This window comes from Xenopus tropicalis, chromosome 1 (assembly GCF_000004195.4).
Source record: "Xenopus tropicalis strain Nigerian chromosome 1, UCB_Xtro_10.0, whole genome shotgun sequence".
Lineage (NCBI taxonomy): Eukaryota > Metazoa > Chordata > Amphibia > Anura > Pipidae > Xenopus > Xenopus tropicalis.
The window spans coordinates 163,977,006-163,995,306 of record NC_030677.2 but is presented as its reverse complement, the minus strand read 5'-3'; the positions used below and the strand labels follow the sequence as shown (position 1 = coordinate 163,995,306).

The 18,301-nt window shown below is 37.3% G+C and overlaps 1 protein-coding gene across 4 annotated transcripts in view; it reads right to left on the bottom strand.

The window, feature by feature from the left end:
- Nucleotides 1-18,301, bottom strand: part of rph3a (rabphilin 3A) — a 117,082-nt gene that overhangs the window by 17,029 nt on the left and 81,752 nt on the right. For 2 of the 4 annotated variants that reach the window (XM_031892750.1, XM_018090590.2), the window contains 8 exons: nucleotides 17,883-17,966; nucleotides 16,465-16,639; nucleotides 15,619-15,660; nucleotides 12,741-12,902; nucleotides 3,395-3,475; nucleotides 2,902-2,967; nucleotides 1,994-2,224; nucleotides 1,615-1,694 (listed from right to left, as the gene is read on the bottom strand). In XM_031892750.1, the coding sequence (XP_031748610.1) occupies nucleotides 1,615-1,694; nucleotides 1,994-2,224; nucleotides 2,902-2,967; nucleotides 3,395-3,475; nucleotides 12,741-12,902; nucleotides 15,619-15,660; nucleotides 16,465-16,639; nucleotides 17,883-17,966 (921 nt within the window). The remainder of the gene's footprint in view (nucleotides 1-1,614; nucleotides 1,695-1,993; nucleotides 2,225-2,901; nucleotides 2,968-3,394; nucleotides 3,476-12,740; nucleotides 12,903-15,618; nucleotides 15,661-16,464; nucleotides 16,640-17,882; nucleotides 17,967-18,301) is intronic. The other 2 variants (XM_031892756.1, XM_018090593.2) reach the window with 1 other exon arrangement.

The window sequence follows — 18,301 nt, the reverse complement described above, 5'->3', positions numbered from 1 at the left end:
CCAAATGAAAGCTCAGTAATAAAAAGAAATATGTTCAGTGATATAAAACACACGCTCCCTGCTCCTCTGCTTAATTAAATTTGCCAAATCAGATAGCATCAGAATTCATTTTCACAGAAACAAACACGTGGCATTGTTCTTGCTAAAGCTAACGCTATTACTTGGTGTTGCTAGTGGGTGGTAAGAAAATCCCCAAAGTTTTCTGTGATAAAATAATCAAAACTAACACTTCAGTTAATGATCCTATTTTTAAGAAATGGAAAAAAAATGTCTGATTGTAATGTAGATAATTATTTGTGTGTTTACTTGGGCTGGGTGTCATGTGTTAAAGGATAAGTAAACCATAAAAAAAATGTTTAAGTAAAATTTCTGAAGGTGCTTTTCTAAACACTTTTGCAATTTACATTTTTTTTTTCAGTTTCAGAGCTAGCAATGTTTTTAACTGCCAAAATTATTCATTTTGTAACAATAATGCCACTTGCTGGCAGTTCCTGTAGTTGTACAGTCAAAGAAATATATATTCAGGAAAAAAAACAGAGAAGCATGCTGATGTTGCTTTGCTCAGGAAAGAGTTTAGACGCCTCAAATGTCCTTTCCCATCTTCTTTCTGAGCAGAGCAACAGCAGGACACTTCTGTTTTCCTTCTGAATACAAATCTCTGCCTTTGGCCGTCTTTGACTGTACAAGTACAGGAAATGACCAGCAGGTGGCACGGTTACAAAATTCATTATATTGGTAGTTAATAAAAACTTAAGTAGCTCTGAAACTGAAAAAAATAAATCAATAATGTAAATTGCAAAAGTGCTTGGAAAACCACCCTGAGCAATTTTGCATTCAGTTTTTTTAAGGTTTACTTATCCTTTAAGGATTTTAGATTTTTAGATTCAAAAAGATCAGTATCTAGTATTACTCAATACTAGAATCAGTATCGGACTGGCCCACCAGCATACCAGAAAAAGTCCCAGTGGGCTCAGGTGTAAGTGGGCCCTCCTGCTCCTGACCATTTGGCCTGTTTCAATGATCATTCCCTATTTCTGAATGGGAACAAAGAAGAGAAACAGATGGAAGAATAGATACTAGCATGTTAATAGAAGAGACTAGGAGAATAAAAAGGGTGTGTGAAGAAAGGAGGAATAATAGAAAACGGGCCTAGGGCCTAAGATTTTCTGGTGGGCTCCTGGGTTCCAAGTCCGACACTGACTAGAATTATTTCTTAGAAAGTATGTGCCAGTTATTTAAACATTTCACTTGTGATGAAGATGAAGTTTTGCTCTCTGTCATATCTCATAATACTTTCTTGAAGACCATCATTTCAGTAGTCATTTTGCAAAAACTCTATTCTTCTAAATGCCCAAAGGCGCAAAGTAGCAAACTGCACAGCATACACAGAAATAGAAATAAATGCAAAAGCACAAAATGAAACTACAGGTAACTATAGTGCAATATATAATACACCATGAAAAACTACCTGTGCAAGAGCAAGATTATTCATTTAAGGACCAAAATGCTGCCATTTAAAAATGCTCTAGATTGCTACCCTGCTCTTTGTATTCATTGATACTGTCAATAATATGGTCAAAGACAGCTATGTATTTGTATAACATTAACACTTACCTTTGCTTTGATAATACCGCAATGTAAAGAATTGTTTTCTTGGTCATAGAAAAGACTAAATTCCAGAGAGCCAAGTGTGGCTAAAAAACAAATTAAATTTTTACACATTTTAATCTCAGACACAAATGCAATGTTTGTTAAATACATTTAATACCAATTAAATTGGTATCTTATCTATTTAAAATGATGCTCCCAAGTAAAAGTCATTGGACAATGCTGCCATTGTGCATGGCCACCTTTTTGAACTAGAAAATAGCTGATTACCATGCTAATTAAATTAATGTAAATTAATTCTAAAATCTGGAAATATCACAGAGCAACCAGTAAAGTGAAGGGAAGCCACAATATGAGTGAGGCCTAGTGTATTGCTTCTCCTTACTTGCTTCATCGGAGTCATAGCTATTTGCTTCCTCCTCCTCTTCATCTTGTGTTTGTGGCTGCCGTGCAGAAGGCGCTGCCACTGTTGGAACAGATGAAGTGTACGACGCAGCCTGTCGAAGGGGACGATCCTGTCTTACACCTTGTGGCGTGAAACTATCAGCTTTCTCATTTCTAGGAACTGATGCAGAGTAGGTTGACTCTGGCTGTGAAGCAGGAAGGGTAGTGCCACCTATATGACCATTATAATAAGTACACATGAGAAGAGGTCTGTACTAGTACTAATAAAAAGCAGTAATACAGTGATGGAAGCTGGAAAAAGCAGTTAAAAAAAAAGTTAAGCTCCTCCCATTTATCCATGGGGGGGGTGTTAATTAAAGCAAAATAATAGAATTCCTCCCTTTGTTAAGAATGTTAAACACTTTAAAGGAGAACTAAACATTAAGCATGAATATGGCTTGAAATACCATATATTAAATACAGGCCCTAATGAACCAGCCTAAAGTTTCAGCATCTCTATATTAGTAATGGTCCAGGTCTTTACAGTTGCCACAGTTCCCCATCCTTGATTTTGTCAGTGACACTACACATGCTCAGTGTGCTTAGAGCAGCTGTTGAGAAGCTTATCTTAGGGATTGTAGCAAATTAGCAAGCAGAAAATGAGGTTTGTCTGTCATATAATCTGATGCTACAGGGATTATTATTAAATGATGCTAAGTGTACTGGTTTCAGAGCTGCCATGTAATAAGAATCTTAATAAATTACTAATAATTAACCTTATATGGTTGAGGGCCCTATAACATAAAACTTGAATAGTTCTCTGAATCGGGGTTTCTTTAGAATTCTGATGGCAGGTTTATTAGAACAGGTGATGCATATGCCCTAAAAAAATATCAGTCATTTGCCAACCTTGTTCTTCTGGAAATCTGTTTGCAGGAGTTGGCCTTGCTGCTGGTCTAGCACTTGCTGGAGGTGCTGAAAATAAAAGCAATATTACTATGTAACTATGTATAGAAAAGTTGAAAATCATTTCTATGAACTGCCAGAACAAATAATTATATATATATTAAATATTATATTCAAATTGCAGCAAGTTTTTTACCTATCACTGCTGTCCCACTGAATTGTTAATTTAAAAATAGTATAAAATTGGCCAGACAGCCAGTTATTTATGCAAAAAAAGAAGTGTTTCATAACTGTGGAACTCTACTGTAACATGAATTACTCCATATACTTGGAGTGCATTTACCAGTCTAATTTTTTCAACACCTAGATGCACCACCTATGTATATTATGCACCCTTCCATGCAGAGGTTCACTTCCGCTACAATAAGGTCTCAGCATTTTTGCAGAATTTGTTGTTTTTGTTTTGTTCCAGTTACCCTATGGCTCAAGTTAGTACCTTGTTGGGTAGGCTGTATGTTACTTCCTTGGACTGCAGAGGTAGGTCTTGTTCCCTGCACTGAACTGCCACGTTTCACACCTGCAAATAAGAAAAGACACAAGTACTCAAAATATATTCCATGTGAAAAAGTGTAATAAGCCTATGCAGAAGGCCTGTCATCATAGTAAATTGTTTTTTTGGTATAAGAAGGGAGTTCCAGTAAGTTGCTTTCTGTATTTTCCTTGTCCTTTGAGAAGATCTCCCACTCCCTACAAGTTAGCCAGACCCAAACTGGGCTGCTGTAAGACGCCATAGATAGTCACTATTTATTGGGCTGGTGGGGGTTGTTTGGGGTTCTCTGTACTTGAAATGCCAGGGCCTATGTTGAATCCCAGACCAGACATGGGGTATAAATGGTATTGTGGCAATCATGGGGGGACAGGTGGCACTGCAGTCAGTGGCACTGCAGTCAGGGGCCCCATGGCAAAGAGGGCCCCCAAAGTGAAAATGCACAGGTGAAAGGGTTTGCAGACCCAGACTGTCAATCTGTGGATTCTAATGAGCACAAAAAGGATATGCACACAAAACGATTTGCTTCAACGTGTTTACTGCGCAGTGCACATACAAACCATATAACTACACAAACTCATCCATGCAAAAACAGTACACAAACTATGCACAAAAACTCTTATAATAAATAGTGGTTCTTCTGCTTGAAATTACCACAGTCAATGCATGTGCAAATAAAATGAGAGAGCTTACTAAACACAGGTAATTAAGGACATAATATATGGGTAGGAAAAATACTTTTATTATGATCTTTCATGCTGAAGTTTACATATTAGAGCATATTGTGCCCATGTACAACTGGGACATATAATAAAGAGTACCAAGAAAAGGTAGTCATTAACACTGATGACATTACAGACACTATTAAAGTTGCTTACATCAGAGGCAGTGGAACATTAAACGTGAGGCAATGTTAAGGATACCATTTTCAAGTTGATATCAAGCACAGCCAAGATGTATTCTCTTTTCTGGATACAAGCCAGATCCCTATAGAAAGGTCTGGGAACAAACATGATGACTGCGCCCAAAATTGCCCATCGTGCTTACGGACATAAATGAGCCCCAACATTAACTCAGTACAGAAAAGGAGCAATCTTGGATGAATGGAAATGTCTTCAGGACAGTTGAGAAATATTGGCAATCAGGTTTGTCCTTTCTGCTTTAAAAAAAATGTTATTTTAAATATTAATTTGAAATTTCATAAAAAGAGAATTCTTCCAGTCTCAGTGTGAAAACCCGTTTTATTCATTGTTTTACACATCTCATCTTTAGGGATGTAGCGAACCTCAAAAAAAAAGTTCGCGAACTTACGCCAAAAAGTTCGAAAGTTCGCGAACTTTGCGAACCCCATAGACTTCAACGGGAAGGCGAACTTTAAAACCTAGAAAAGCCATTTCTGGCCAGAAAACTGATTTTAAAGTTGTTTAAAGGGTTCCACGACCTGGACAGTGGCATGCAGGAGGGGGATCAAGGGCAAAAATTTCTCTGAAAAATACGTTGTTGACACAGCGTTGCGTAAAAACGCAAGCTATTCCTATGTATACGCAAAGGCAACTGGCAGACCTAGCGGAAATACGCGGCATTTTTTGCTATTTCGCACTATTAGCACCATGGAAACGGGATTTGCTGAAAAACACGATGTGTGGCTTGTGCAGCGTTTTTAGGCCGAGAAAAAACGCAGCGGAAAAACACCAAGCGAACCCAAATTACGAACATGCACGAAAAGTTCGCGAACTTGCGAACACCCGATGTTCGCGTGAATTAGTTCCCTGGTGAACAGTTCGCTACATCTCTACTCATCTTAACAAGTGCATTTTCTCATGCAGTTCCTTTAGTTATGTAAAGTAATGAATGCAGTTTTTATTGACGTCTACAACAATAAAATATTATTATAATGGAATAAGAGATTCAGTAATTTAGTAATCGCCATGTGAGTTGCACAGCTGAATGAGCACTTAAATTATGCGCCATTACATTTGTCCCTGCAGACAGACACTGGGTCAGTATTGGCTAAGGTTATTTGCCCAGTGCAGCAAGTGAATGCTCCCAGAAGGCAAGCACATAGGTTAAAAAGCATTAAAACTTCTAATCCAACCTATTTCAGTACAATGCTCAGAAGATGTGACTCAAGGGACAGAGTTTGGCCTTTTCTGATTGTACTGAAATTGCTTGGAGACATATACTGAATCTTATACCTGTGTAGGACCAGACAATGATTCAATTAAATCCCAGCAAAAGACACAAATTACAGTTTAAGTAGTCAGACAGGCAAGCTGTTCCTTACCAAACTGTAATTGCTGCAGCTGTTGTGAGATTGATGTATCTGTAATAAACATATAGAATTTGTTGTGGCCCCAGACTGTTATGAATGAAAAATGAGCTCATTGACACAGTGCTACCTAGATTTTCTGAAATTTATATCCAAATGACTAACTTTTGGAAAACTTTATTCAACAAACCTCTGTGAATTAATAGTTGAATAATAGTTAATCTTGAAGAAGCAGTGCTATTACACAATGCCCAATTTACAAAGCAAATATCAGGAAAGCTATAATGTGGATTTTGGTAATCAGCACAGTATTTCTGTGGAGGTATTGGTAAGGACCACTGAGCACTGAGCCTGCTTTTGTGGAACCCCCTCTCAGCCTTTGACCTAGTTTTGCTAAGGCATGTGGATTAAGAATTCGGGAATACTTGCTGTGTATTTGTCAAGGAAAGTTAAATCATATAAAAGTATTTCAGTATTTCCCATGGATTTCATTTGCAGGCCGGCAGCTGCATATAAGGGGTAGATATAAATCAATAAGTATATTTTATGTGATTAGTAGTTATTGTTATTTGAGCCAATAGATGGCATCGTTTAGTAGGAAATCCCCTTGTGAAAGATAAAGAGCAGGTTCTCCTCTGTGGCACTAAGGAGACAATTTCCCTAGATAGCCTATATAAGGGAGAGAGCAAGGAGCCAAGGAGCCTGAGGTCTGTTAATTCAAAGAGGTACCAAGGCAAGCAAAGCAATAATCTGAGCTGATGGTAGGCCAGATTTGTGAGAAATAGGTCTAGGTTGAAGGTTGAGCAGCCGAGCGGCTGAGGTTCCATCAAGAAGTAAATAAGGGGTCAGCACCCTTGCAGAACATGACCAGTCAGGGACCCAATATATTTGGATCAAGGACTAGGTAGGGTCTAGTTGTTGCATAGAAGGCACCCCTGATACAATGTGTTTCCTGTGCCAAAAACCACTGCATTGTAGAGCTACCTGATCTAAAGGAAGAGCATCAGGAAGGTAGGCAGTAGGAAAGAACCTAGCAGCCAGGGCATTATTGTTCTCTATTTGATAACATTACTACTGGGTATTGTATGAACAACTAAGACTCAAAAAGCTGTGCTAGTGACTGAATAAAGCTGTTACTGTGTTCATCTACAAGATTGTAGGGGCCTCCAGTTTTTTCTCTTCTAAGCATTTAACTACAAGTCTCCGATAGTGTGTTCACTAAAGGGTTAATTCAGCCAATTACTAAAAAAATATTAGCACCCACAGTACCCCACATTATATACATTCTTAGTAAATGCACTTTAGCCCAAGCAGGTTGCTGCTGGTAATGTTCAGTTAATTCTGGATCTGGTAACAGAAGCATTTTTTTTCCTACCTAAAAGTTCTCATTCTTTTTAACAATGGTAAAAATCATTACAGAATATGATGTTGACAAAGTTCAGAACTGTTCCAGTTCTACAATCAGCAATGTAATTATTTCCTTTCTGTAATTTGTTTCTCAAGAGATTGCAGCTGCATGATTACCACTGCCAGCTCAATGCTAAATTCTTCATTTGAAAACCAGCATGAGAAACACTGAAGAAAGAACTTGAATACTAACCAAAGAGGTTTGTTGTATGTGTATGTGTGTGTGATCACAACATGTATCCCGTTTTACTCTTTCAGAACAAAGAATTTGACTTTCATTTTGCCAGTTAACCTACACAGCCCTTTAGGGGACCTGTTGTAGAAGAGGTCAGCCACCATTGCTCTTCATAATAGAATGCCGTGGTTTAGGATAAACATAGCTATTCTATGGAATAATAAAGGCTCAGGGTGGAATACCTGCCATTTCCTTAGTCACAATAACATCTTCCTCCACAAATGCAATCTCTCAGGCAGAGTGATTTTGTTAATGGAGTCTTCACAAAAAGTCTTTTTTTCTTTCTAACACAAAGGAGCAGCATAATGTTGATTATCACCCTTCTGCATATTGGTCTGGGAAATAAGTGTTCTACTCTGATTGTATTCAGCATTCAGCGGATGTTTCATTTAATGTTTAGGATTAAGGGTTTTATTATCACAGCTAAAGCCTACTGGATTTAAATGGGGATGGAGGTAATGCTATTCTTGTTATAAACTGTATGTAAAAATATACTTAGAGAAATAGATATTTGCTCAATCTGTTTACTTGACTCCCCAACTCAGCAGAATTCTAAATCTATAGCCCTGGCCTTCCTGCCCTTAAAGCACTCATACAGTAGATACAGTTGATACCGAGGGCACATAGGAACAGGCACAATCCAAAATACAGTGCACAGGATGAATGCTTATGACACTCATTTCAGAGAGAATTTTTCAGAAAGTAAAAATGGACACTTCTAATCTAGCAGCAAACTTACATAGGTTTGTACAAACATCAGGGAGGGAGATTCTGTCCATCCAAAGCTACCAGTATCATATCTGTGCCTTTGTGCATAGTTTACTATGTTGAGCCTAGTGGAGATGGACATATGCCAATGGTCCTATTGAACCCTATGTAAGAAATGTAGTATCTTTTAATAAGAAATCAAATTGTTAGGAAAACCATGTGCTGGTCATTTCTAGGGTTGGAACTAGGGGTAGGCAAAAGAGGCACCTGCCTAGGGCGCAACGGTGGGGGGGGGGGTGCCAGATAGGTAGCTCTTCTTTCACCTACCTCTAGTTCCAGGCACTTTCCTCCTTACTGCAGTCCCCACACCAGCGGCCTGCAACCCCGCCGCCTTGTTGGTTTCCCCATGCACGCAAGCACATGTGGCGGAGAATCTAGGTGAGCCAAGCTGACCAGGTTGCCTAGGGCACCCGGCTGGCTTGGCCCGGCACTGACTGTAACCAACTCCTAGTTACTGAAATACCTTAAAGCTACAGTGCCTGCAATTGTTAAAGACCCAATAAATTCTAGGGTATACAGAGTGACAATATGATCAGAGGGCCCTGTACACAACAGCTTACAATCTACAGGTGCCTAGAACTTAGTTTCTATCTGTCTTTTTTTGGTGGGGGTCTTTTGGATCGGATTCCATGGAATCATTTTTTCATAACTTTTCTTTAAGTTATCAGTTATTTTTTCATGGGGGTAAGATTGCAGGCTGCGATTGCACTTTTTGGTTCTACAAACAGATTTGAGGAATGTAACACGGAAAGCGTTGTCCTGTTTGCATATTCATAATTGAAAGTTTATATCTATAAGGAAAATTGTCTTTAAAACCAATTTAGCAAATGAAAAATGTAGAAGCCCCTAGTTTGTATTCAAAATCAATGAACCATACATATTATACAAATAATGATTTTGTCATGGCAACAGGACAATAAGAAGTCTAGTGTGCAAATCAGCTCAGAGACTTCTACATATTTAATTTGTTTTTTTTTGCGCATTTAGGTTCATGGTTTAGTCGTTTGCAGGCCATTGTAAGTTATTAATTATGGTTTAACAGATAATTTTGCTGGTTTGACAGTTTAATGCAAAGTATTTAACAGAGCAATTCACATTCACATTTATAATATTTTTATTATACTCCTAATTAGTGCATTAAACAGCAGAATGATTTGAAGGAACCTTGTAAACTGTTTTATGTAGAAAATAATTTTAGTGCGTGATTTTTTTTTTTTTTTTCCAACCATTGGAACCCACTAGGTGTATGATACCAGCACATTCACTATTACTTTTTTGAAGGTTTCTGGCGTATTAAAGTTAATACCTTGCTTCCCCCCGCCTCTGTTGCTCACTTGCGCTGGCCAGCAACAACACTTCAGTCTTGGCTGCTGCAGCTGTAACACATGAGGGCTCATTTGCTAATAAAGGAAAATTTGCACAAGAGCAGTAACCCATGGCAACCAATCAGTAATCTGCTTTGATCAGTCTGCTTCAGATTGAATAGTAAAAAACACCTCAGTAAATGTCCCCCCCCATGTCTCTATTTTTCAGAAAAATATTAGATCATTTTTTTAGACATTAATACATTGAAGAAACCTTGGGGATCAGCAATCAAGGAATTCCAAGGAAGCATCAAGGAATTCTAAAGATACAAGGATCTTTTGTCATCTGCAATTAGCCCTATTCAAATGGTTTATGGACAGCAAAAAGATTGACAAATTGTTTACACAGATCCAAAGTCCCAGAAAGTAAGAGAGTAAAATTAATTCAAATAATCTGTCTCATCTGCAGAATTTTTTGTTAGTCAGTGACAAGAAAGGGACGGCCTGAGTCAAACTGTTTTATATGGATAAAGAGAAACATGAGGATAAATAGACAAAATGAGGGTAGCAAAAAATATTGAGCAGTAGGTTTCCAGTTGCTGGGTTCCTGTGCCTGTGAGCATTAATTTCAAATACAGACTCAGTAACTGACTGGAAAACATAGCCAATTGGTACAGGTATGGGACCCGTTATCCAGAAAGTTCCGCATTACAGAAAGGCCATCTCCAATAGACTCCATTTTAAGGAATAATTCATATTTCTAACAAAATATTTCCTTTTTCTTTGTAATACTTGATCCTAACTAATATATAATTAATCCTTGTTGGAGACAAAGCAATTCTATTGGGTTTATTTAATGTTTAAATTATTTTTTTGTAGGCTTACGGTATGGAGATCCAAATTACGGAAAGATCCCTTATCCAGGAAACCCCAGGTCCCAAGCAGTCTGGATAACAGGTCCCATACCTGTACTACATTTCCTCTACTCGCCTTGCGTGTTAGACATTATTCATTTTCTATAGCATAGCTCATTTTTTAAAATATAATTGTATTGCTATTTCTTGTTGAGGAATACTGCTAATAGAAGTTATGTATATATATATATACGTCTGTATATAGAAGTATTCACTAGTGAAAAAGATGAAAAGCAAGAGTCTCCCTCTAGACCTGTCATCTCTACGTCCTGACTAGGTTTTTTTTTTTTTTCTCTAGCTCCTTCAAAATTTTTCTTTTCTCTCAAAGGACACAATTTACTGTGTTGAATTATAAAATGTTCATTCTTAAATTTTGATTTTAACAAGATTCATAATAATGAAAGAGTGCCTTTGTGCCAATGTGTATTTTTCCCCCTTAAGAAATATGCCAACAAATCATTCATAAGTCGTTTACTCATATCTATTTGTCATTGTATTTATTATGAAATGGTTATATTTACCAAAGCATTTGGTTCTTGCATTAATGAGGCTAAGAGAGAGGTGGCTGTTTTGTTTTCTCTGTTTTCAGCAGTTATTTCTTTAGATTCTGTCTTATTGATAAGCTTATTTTGTAGCCTGTACATATAGTAATAGAGATAAGGAGCACCCCTGTCTGGTGCCATTGTTGATAAGGGCTTGTTAAAATTGTTTTCTATTGGTTTGTTATAAAGGTCCTTCCATGAAATCCTCATACCCTCCATCCCAATCACCATACATTTGTTTTAAAATTTCCTTTTAGTCCCCATTTTCTATCCAAAATCAATAAACCATACATATTATACAAATAATGATTCTGTCAGTGGTCATGGGAGTATTATTTTTATGGCAATAGGACAATATGAAGAAGGCAACACTGGCACGAAAACTAGACGTCTAGAGTGCAAATCAGCTCAGAGATGTCTAAATATTTAATTTTGTTTTTTAGCACGTTTAGTTTCATGGTATTCTCCCCTGGCATTTTTCCACTAGCATAAAAGATCCCAAATCCTGACAGTTTTAGTGGAAACACCTATCACCAAAGGTGACAGGCACGTGTTTGCTGGCTGTAATTGGCCTGTCACCACTGGATGACAGGCAGTTTCTATTAATGACATTTCAGGTCTCTATGGCACTTCTCTGCCACCTGAAAAATCCCAAGAGAGAAAAGATTCCATGTTCAATAAGCCTTATAGAACACATAAATAGTTATCTCCTCTACTGATGCCCAGTTTATTAGAAAAAATGTTTTTAGGGTGTTTTCATAGTTAGAGGGGCTCAGATTATACCAAATCATAGGGTCATTTAAAACCTATGCATGAAAACTGCTCCATAAGACTTTGAGACTTAACACCCTCTCTGGAACTGTCTCTATGTATCATTCACCTTTCTCACTGTCTCTCTCAGTCTTTTAACAATCTCTTAGAACCCATTTCTGTAGACAAGCTTAACTTCATCTAGCCTAGCATGCCTTCATTATACACTATATTCCACTGCCACGTGCCAAGTCAATGGCACATATTTCTCTTGGCTGGCTTTTTTGGTTTTGGAAGAAATAAATTGGTAATATTATGACAATGGAAGAGCTCATGGTTAGGTATGATATAAATACATTTGGATCCCATGGCTACTTTACCAGCAAATTACAAGGTAGCAACAAACCTAACACCCAATAGTAACAATAACAAGATATCTCAACAAAATACATATCTTATATTCCTTACAAATGTAATTACAACATAAGAGTTAGTATGAATCTATTCCCCTAATATATGGTGTCATATTTATATCTGTACCCTAGCAAAACCTTAAAAAATAATTATACTACGCCATTTCACAATACACGTTAGTTAAGGATACAATTCATTGCGAGTTTGTTAAAGGAACAGTAACATCAAAAAATGAAAGTGTATAAAAGTAACTAAAATATAATGTGCTGCTGCCCTGCACTGGTAAAAGATGTGTGTTTACTTCAGAAAGTCCACTATAATTTATATAAATATGCTGCTATGTAGCCATGGAGGCAGCCATTCAAAGGAGAAAAGGCACAGGCACGTAGCAGATAACAGATAAAACACTATTGTATTCTACAGAACTTATCTGTTATCTGCTATGTAACCTGTGCCTTTTCTCCTTTTTTCCAGCTTGAATGGCTGCCCCCATGGCTACACAGCAGCTTATTATATAAATTATAGTAGTGTTACTGTAACAAACACACCAGTTTTACTAGTGCAGGGCAACAGTGCATTATATTTTTATTACTTTAAAGCTCTTTCATTTTTTGGTGTTACTGTTCCTTTAAAGATACTATTTAACTTCTTCCTATATCCTAATTAAGATTGACATTGGGAAGCAAACTGACCTCCTGGGCTTCTGTTTATGTCATTGTCTACACCACCGTATGAGCTGTCTCTGGTTTCTTCTCCCTCATATTCACTACCACTTGGTGCCATTCTTGACTCTGCCTTCCGAGCAGGAGGAGGGTAATTGGTTCTTCCTGGATTGGCAGCAGTTGATTCTGTTTCTAGAAGCACAGAAATTCAGAATAATTTTATTTAGCTTTCATATTTAATGAAGAATTGTGTCAGTATCCTTTCAAAACCAGCCATGCAATTTGCTGTCTTACTCTCCCTTTGTTACACTTTGGTCTATTAACTCTCTATATATCTACATACAAGTGCTGCCTTTTTGCAGCATTACCATAATGAAAGTTGTCTTCATAGTTGTACATTAAATTATTTTATCTTTATGTCAGACTATTAGGTATATTATTTTAAAAAATATTTTAAAAAGAGTTTCGTTTAGAGATTTATGCATAGATTTATGCATCTTTCTGCTTGCCTTACTGCCATTGCAAATCCTATTTTATACATAATGATTACGTACAACCCTGCTACAGGAATTATACAATGCTCTCCTAATATTTGTATCAGTTAACTGCAAAGGTATTTAACAAAAAAGAATATGCACAGCTTTAAATACAGCCAAGAATAAGCATACAGTACAACAGGAATACTATTATTTCTGTTCCAGTTACATGTTAAGCCTCTGTAAAAGAAATAAAACTACAATTACTGTATTTATGCAAACCTAAACATTTCAGATTATTCAAAGTGTGCAATTTGTAGTACACAAAATTAAGACAAGGCAAGCTAACAGCAAATGGAGCTAAACAAACACAGCTAAAATACTGGTAGTAAAATATGTGCCCTGCTTTGCTTTGCTTCTTGCCAATATTTTAACCAGTATTTGTCTTCATCCTTCACTGAAACCATTGCTGCCTATGAAAGTGGAGAGATTAAGTACTGCAATCAATGTGTTGCAAGTGAAAATATCCACATTTCAAAACTAATCACTTACCAACCATTACAGTTAATTCATTAAATGATTCAGCAACAGAAAACCATTTCTCATAAGAGTATTATTGCTTATGCTACCATTTAAGTAGCTTAATTAAACCGAACCATAAATAAAAACTGAAACAACTACATTTCTGTCAAATATTCCTTACATTTCAATGATGCAAGTTAGATTAAGTATTTGTTTTCACTACATTATAGACATAAAGCCTAATATCACTCATAGAGGATTCTCCTCCAACCTTTTCACCCTGGCAGAGAAATACCATAACTATTGAAGTCAATGGCACCCATGCAAATGGTCATGCGAATTTCTCTGCAAATGGCAATTTTGACATCAGCCTAAACAATCAATAACATCAAGAAATAAAGGGTTTTTCATAAACTCTTTAGAAGACAATGGTATAGGGTTAAAAAAGCATTTTCTTATAAAATAGGACTTATTTGACAATATACAATTTATTTGTGACTGCTGGGTAAACAGAAACAAAAAGAGATATAGGAGAAGTGTAAATCCGCAGATAGCATCTCCTAAGCAGGTACAATACAAATAATTAAAAATGTCCTTTTTTTTTTCTCCGGGGGGGGGGGGGTTGAAAGGATTACATTTTCACAATAACAGTATCAGTTAGATAATGTGATCTGATAACCTTGTCAAAATAATAGGAAACAAAAAATTGCCATGGAGTTTAATTACCACAGGACCTGAGGACAGCACCAATTAAACAAGAGGTGGATTTTATGGAGACCTCAAAGCAAATATCAATACCTTGGGCTGAGTTGAGAAACAGAGTTTGGGGTAGACGTGGGGCAGGATATATCCAATCCACACGTCACTAGAACTCAGCGATGTTGAGTGGTAACCACTTTGGCAGTGAGTGCACCTGTGGGTTCAAGCAACTGCAACTTAAATAAGTGGCTGGGGTGATTCTGAGCCCTGTCTGCCATTGCTCCTATGGGTGATTTCAATTTAAAGTGCTTGTCTGTTGATTAAAAAAAATGCTCTGAATTTCCCTGTGCTCACAGCCCCTGCTATCCACCTTGGATAGTTCTATGCCTAATCCTGCACTAATAATTATTGCACCAAGCAAGTACACTGCCTCCCTGGGTGACGTTGCCTTAACTGTTAAAAAGTTGAGCAATGTGTAATATTCTGGGAGGTGGTTGGGTTTTTTTTAGTACCAGCAAACTGCAGATAAATGCATTTATGTGCATATAACCATATTGCTTTTTCCTGAGCTGTACTCATTCCTTTCCTGATCACCTCGCAGCAGTATGTTTTACTGGCACATACAGCATAGCAGCTGAACTACCAGTCCTTTTATGTTGATCGATGAGGTAAACACATTGCTGAGAACTTTGATTTCAGGCATAAAAGTGGGTCATAATGTTAAACAACCTCACTCTGCAACAAACTGCAGTAAAGGCGTCAGCAGAGAAAAAATTGCTTGCCTCATGCTCTCCGTTCCCTTCTTCCCTTCTGTGCAGCCTCTGCTAAACATTGAATTCTGGTGTCATAAAAAGCCTTGTCTGTTTCCCTGTGCATGCCTACTATTCATTGCTATACTGCTCAGTCCTCTCCCATCTTTAAGCACCAGCAAACTGATAACAATTGCAGGGTACGAAACATTTCTAAGTGAGGGAAACGAGTCTCCAGAAATACATAATCCAATCCACACACAATTGTTTTTGTACGGAACAGGACTATATGAGATAAGGCTTCAATGAGCAGTGACAGCCTAAATCACACAAAAGCGTGCACATTATGTTTAGAGCTGGTTACCATGGTAATAGGGGAAAGCAAATGTAATAATGTATTCGGTTTTACATTTAAAGATAGTTGGTTCTGTACTGTACAGTAAGCAAACTAGTTCCACTTACCATAGGGTTCTTGGTCTGGCTGAGCAGCAAGCTCCACTTGGGCTTAAACAAAGTTATACAAAAAATTAGCATTATAGTAAATACATAGTAAATCACACATATTTATCTTGCAATATTACATTAGGATCACGTACCAAAACCATATAGTGTCTAGCAGAGGATATTCATAAATGCAAACAGCATCACTTGACTAATGTCCCTTGACATATTTTGCTGTCATAAAAAATACTGGATTTCATTCTGTTTTGTGTTACATAAGAATTAACTTGTGCACTGATAACACAGCAACAAAAAAATAATTCACAATACAAAAAGGTTTGGGCTGGTGGGACACTGGGTAAAACCCAGTGTGCCATGGCCCTCATTGGTCCTGCTCACCCAGATCCACTCCCCACATGAAACCCTGATTGCTCCCCCCTGACCTTTCCTCCCCAATCGCGGCTGCAAAGGAGAATACAAGATGTCTGGGAGGAGGGGGGGGGGTTATGGTGTTGGGAGGACCTCATGACTGGGGCTGGAACCCTGGAGATTTGGGGGCCCCCTAATGTGGCAGCCTTAAGGGGCCCTGGACCCCCCCAGTCCAAGGCTGAATGCATGCTCTTATTTCATGTGTGAATATGAACTTTGGCTGAACTGCCTATCATTTATTTATGGCAATATATCCTACATGAAGCCTGTGTTTGTCTCCAAAACAACCTACAACATACTAATTATATTATATTTATACTGTACAGCAACTGCAGCATCTAAACCTTCTATGGTAGATATTTCACAAGTAGGGCCCAATGATTCAGCATGGCCTCTTTGTTACAAAGCCTTTTACCTGAAGAATATGTTGCAATTTACCAGTAAAGGAATAGTCACCTCGACTCTGAGTGCGAGGGTAGCGTTTCTGCTCTTGACCAGAATCCTCTGATACAGCAGACGGCTTCTGAGGCTTCGATTTGTTCACTGGTATTGGCTGCGGTAGAACATGCTTGGGGAAACCTTTAAAGAACCATGCACCAGACCTTTTCCACACCTAGAAAGACAAATCACAGCAATTAAACACTTGTAAACATCACAATAAAAAGCTTTATACAAGTGATTTGCAAAAGATGGAGGTTCATAATATGTAAGAGAATGTATGTTGAAGGGTGGTTATGTATGTATGTATGTATGTATATCTTTATTTATAAAGTGCTACTTATGTACGCAGCACTGTACAGTAGAATACATTAATACAAACAGGGGATTATTAAGATAATAATAGATAAATACAAAGTACAACAATAAATACAGATAGATACAAGATACAGTTACAGTTGCAATAAGTTAAGAGTCAAAGACACAAGAGGATGGAGGTCCCTGCCCTGTAGAGCTTACAATCTATATATACAATCTATATTACTATTATAAAAGTGCATGTTGGTATGGAATGTTGAATAATGTTTCTTAATGTCTCAATGCTAAATAAAGATATTAGCCAGTTTATTTAATACTTTTTTCAATAAACACTTTTTTCTTTTTGCATTAAGCCCATGTGTGTGCGGTACTCTTTCTATACCAGTTTATTTATAGATAGGATCTAGTGTAGGATCTGGTATCCAGCATGCCTGGGACCCTGAGTTTTCCCATTTGAAAACCTATAAAACCATAAGACTGCAGGCCAACTATTCAATCTATATTTCTATCTCCTTTTCTCTCATTTTCTGTGTTTTTTTAATTGCTTCTCCTTATCTATTATCTATCTATTCTTTTCTCCATTTCTCCATTTCTCCTCTTTGTTCTAATAGAAAAATGAGGAATGGTCATGGTAAGGGCATACAAGGCAATTGGCTTCTTCTGCTAAAATATTAAATATTAGAAATAAAAATCCATTAAAGCATAAGACTATTTCCACTTCATATTAATATGGGTGCTAAATTGCATAAGTGCATTTTCCATTACAGCAGTATCCTGTATCCTGTACAAGAGGTTAGTCTTCATTAAGCACCACAAGGTAGAAAAGGAAAGCAGCGGCCTTATTGGTTGATACAGGTAACTGCACTCATCCAATTTATTGCCCACGTTAGTAAATTAAGCCCCCTCATCTTATTTTGTCAAAAACACTGCTTCAGTGTTGGATCATTTCTTAAGCATGTAAGTAAAGGGATTTTTATGTCATAGAGGCAGAATAAAGCCATAGGTATATATGTTTAACATGGTACAGGCAAGTTAGAATGACCAATCTATGATATTTTAAACTCCTTTTCTCCACCACCTGCACATAAATCAATACTGACCTCCCGCTGCTCGCTGCATATTTTGCACAGCCATATGGAATGGGGACGACTGTTGGACTGCACACCACATTTTGTGCAAACATTCTGTAAATAAACAATACTATCATTAGTGGTATATTTCTTTCATATTCATTCATATATGACAAAGTTAAAAAGAAATAAGGTCAAGACAAAAGTTTGCCCAATAACAATCCTTTATAATCATCCCCAGAGTGTCAACATTTTCACATTTGTATTACATAACTGCAGTCTTGCATTTCATCTGTATAATAAGATCTTTAGCTGTAATTGTAGATTTCATATTCTGCTAAGGGACCTTTACTTAGTCATACATACAGAATATGCATGAAGGAAAAGGCTTTAATCTGTGTTGACATTTTAATAAATCATCTTCATTATCCATTGAGTCAGCCTGTGGA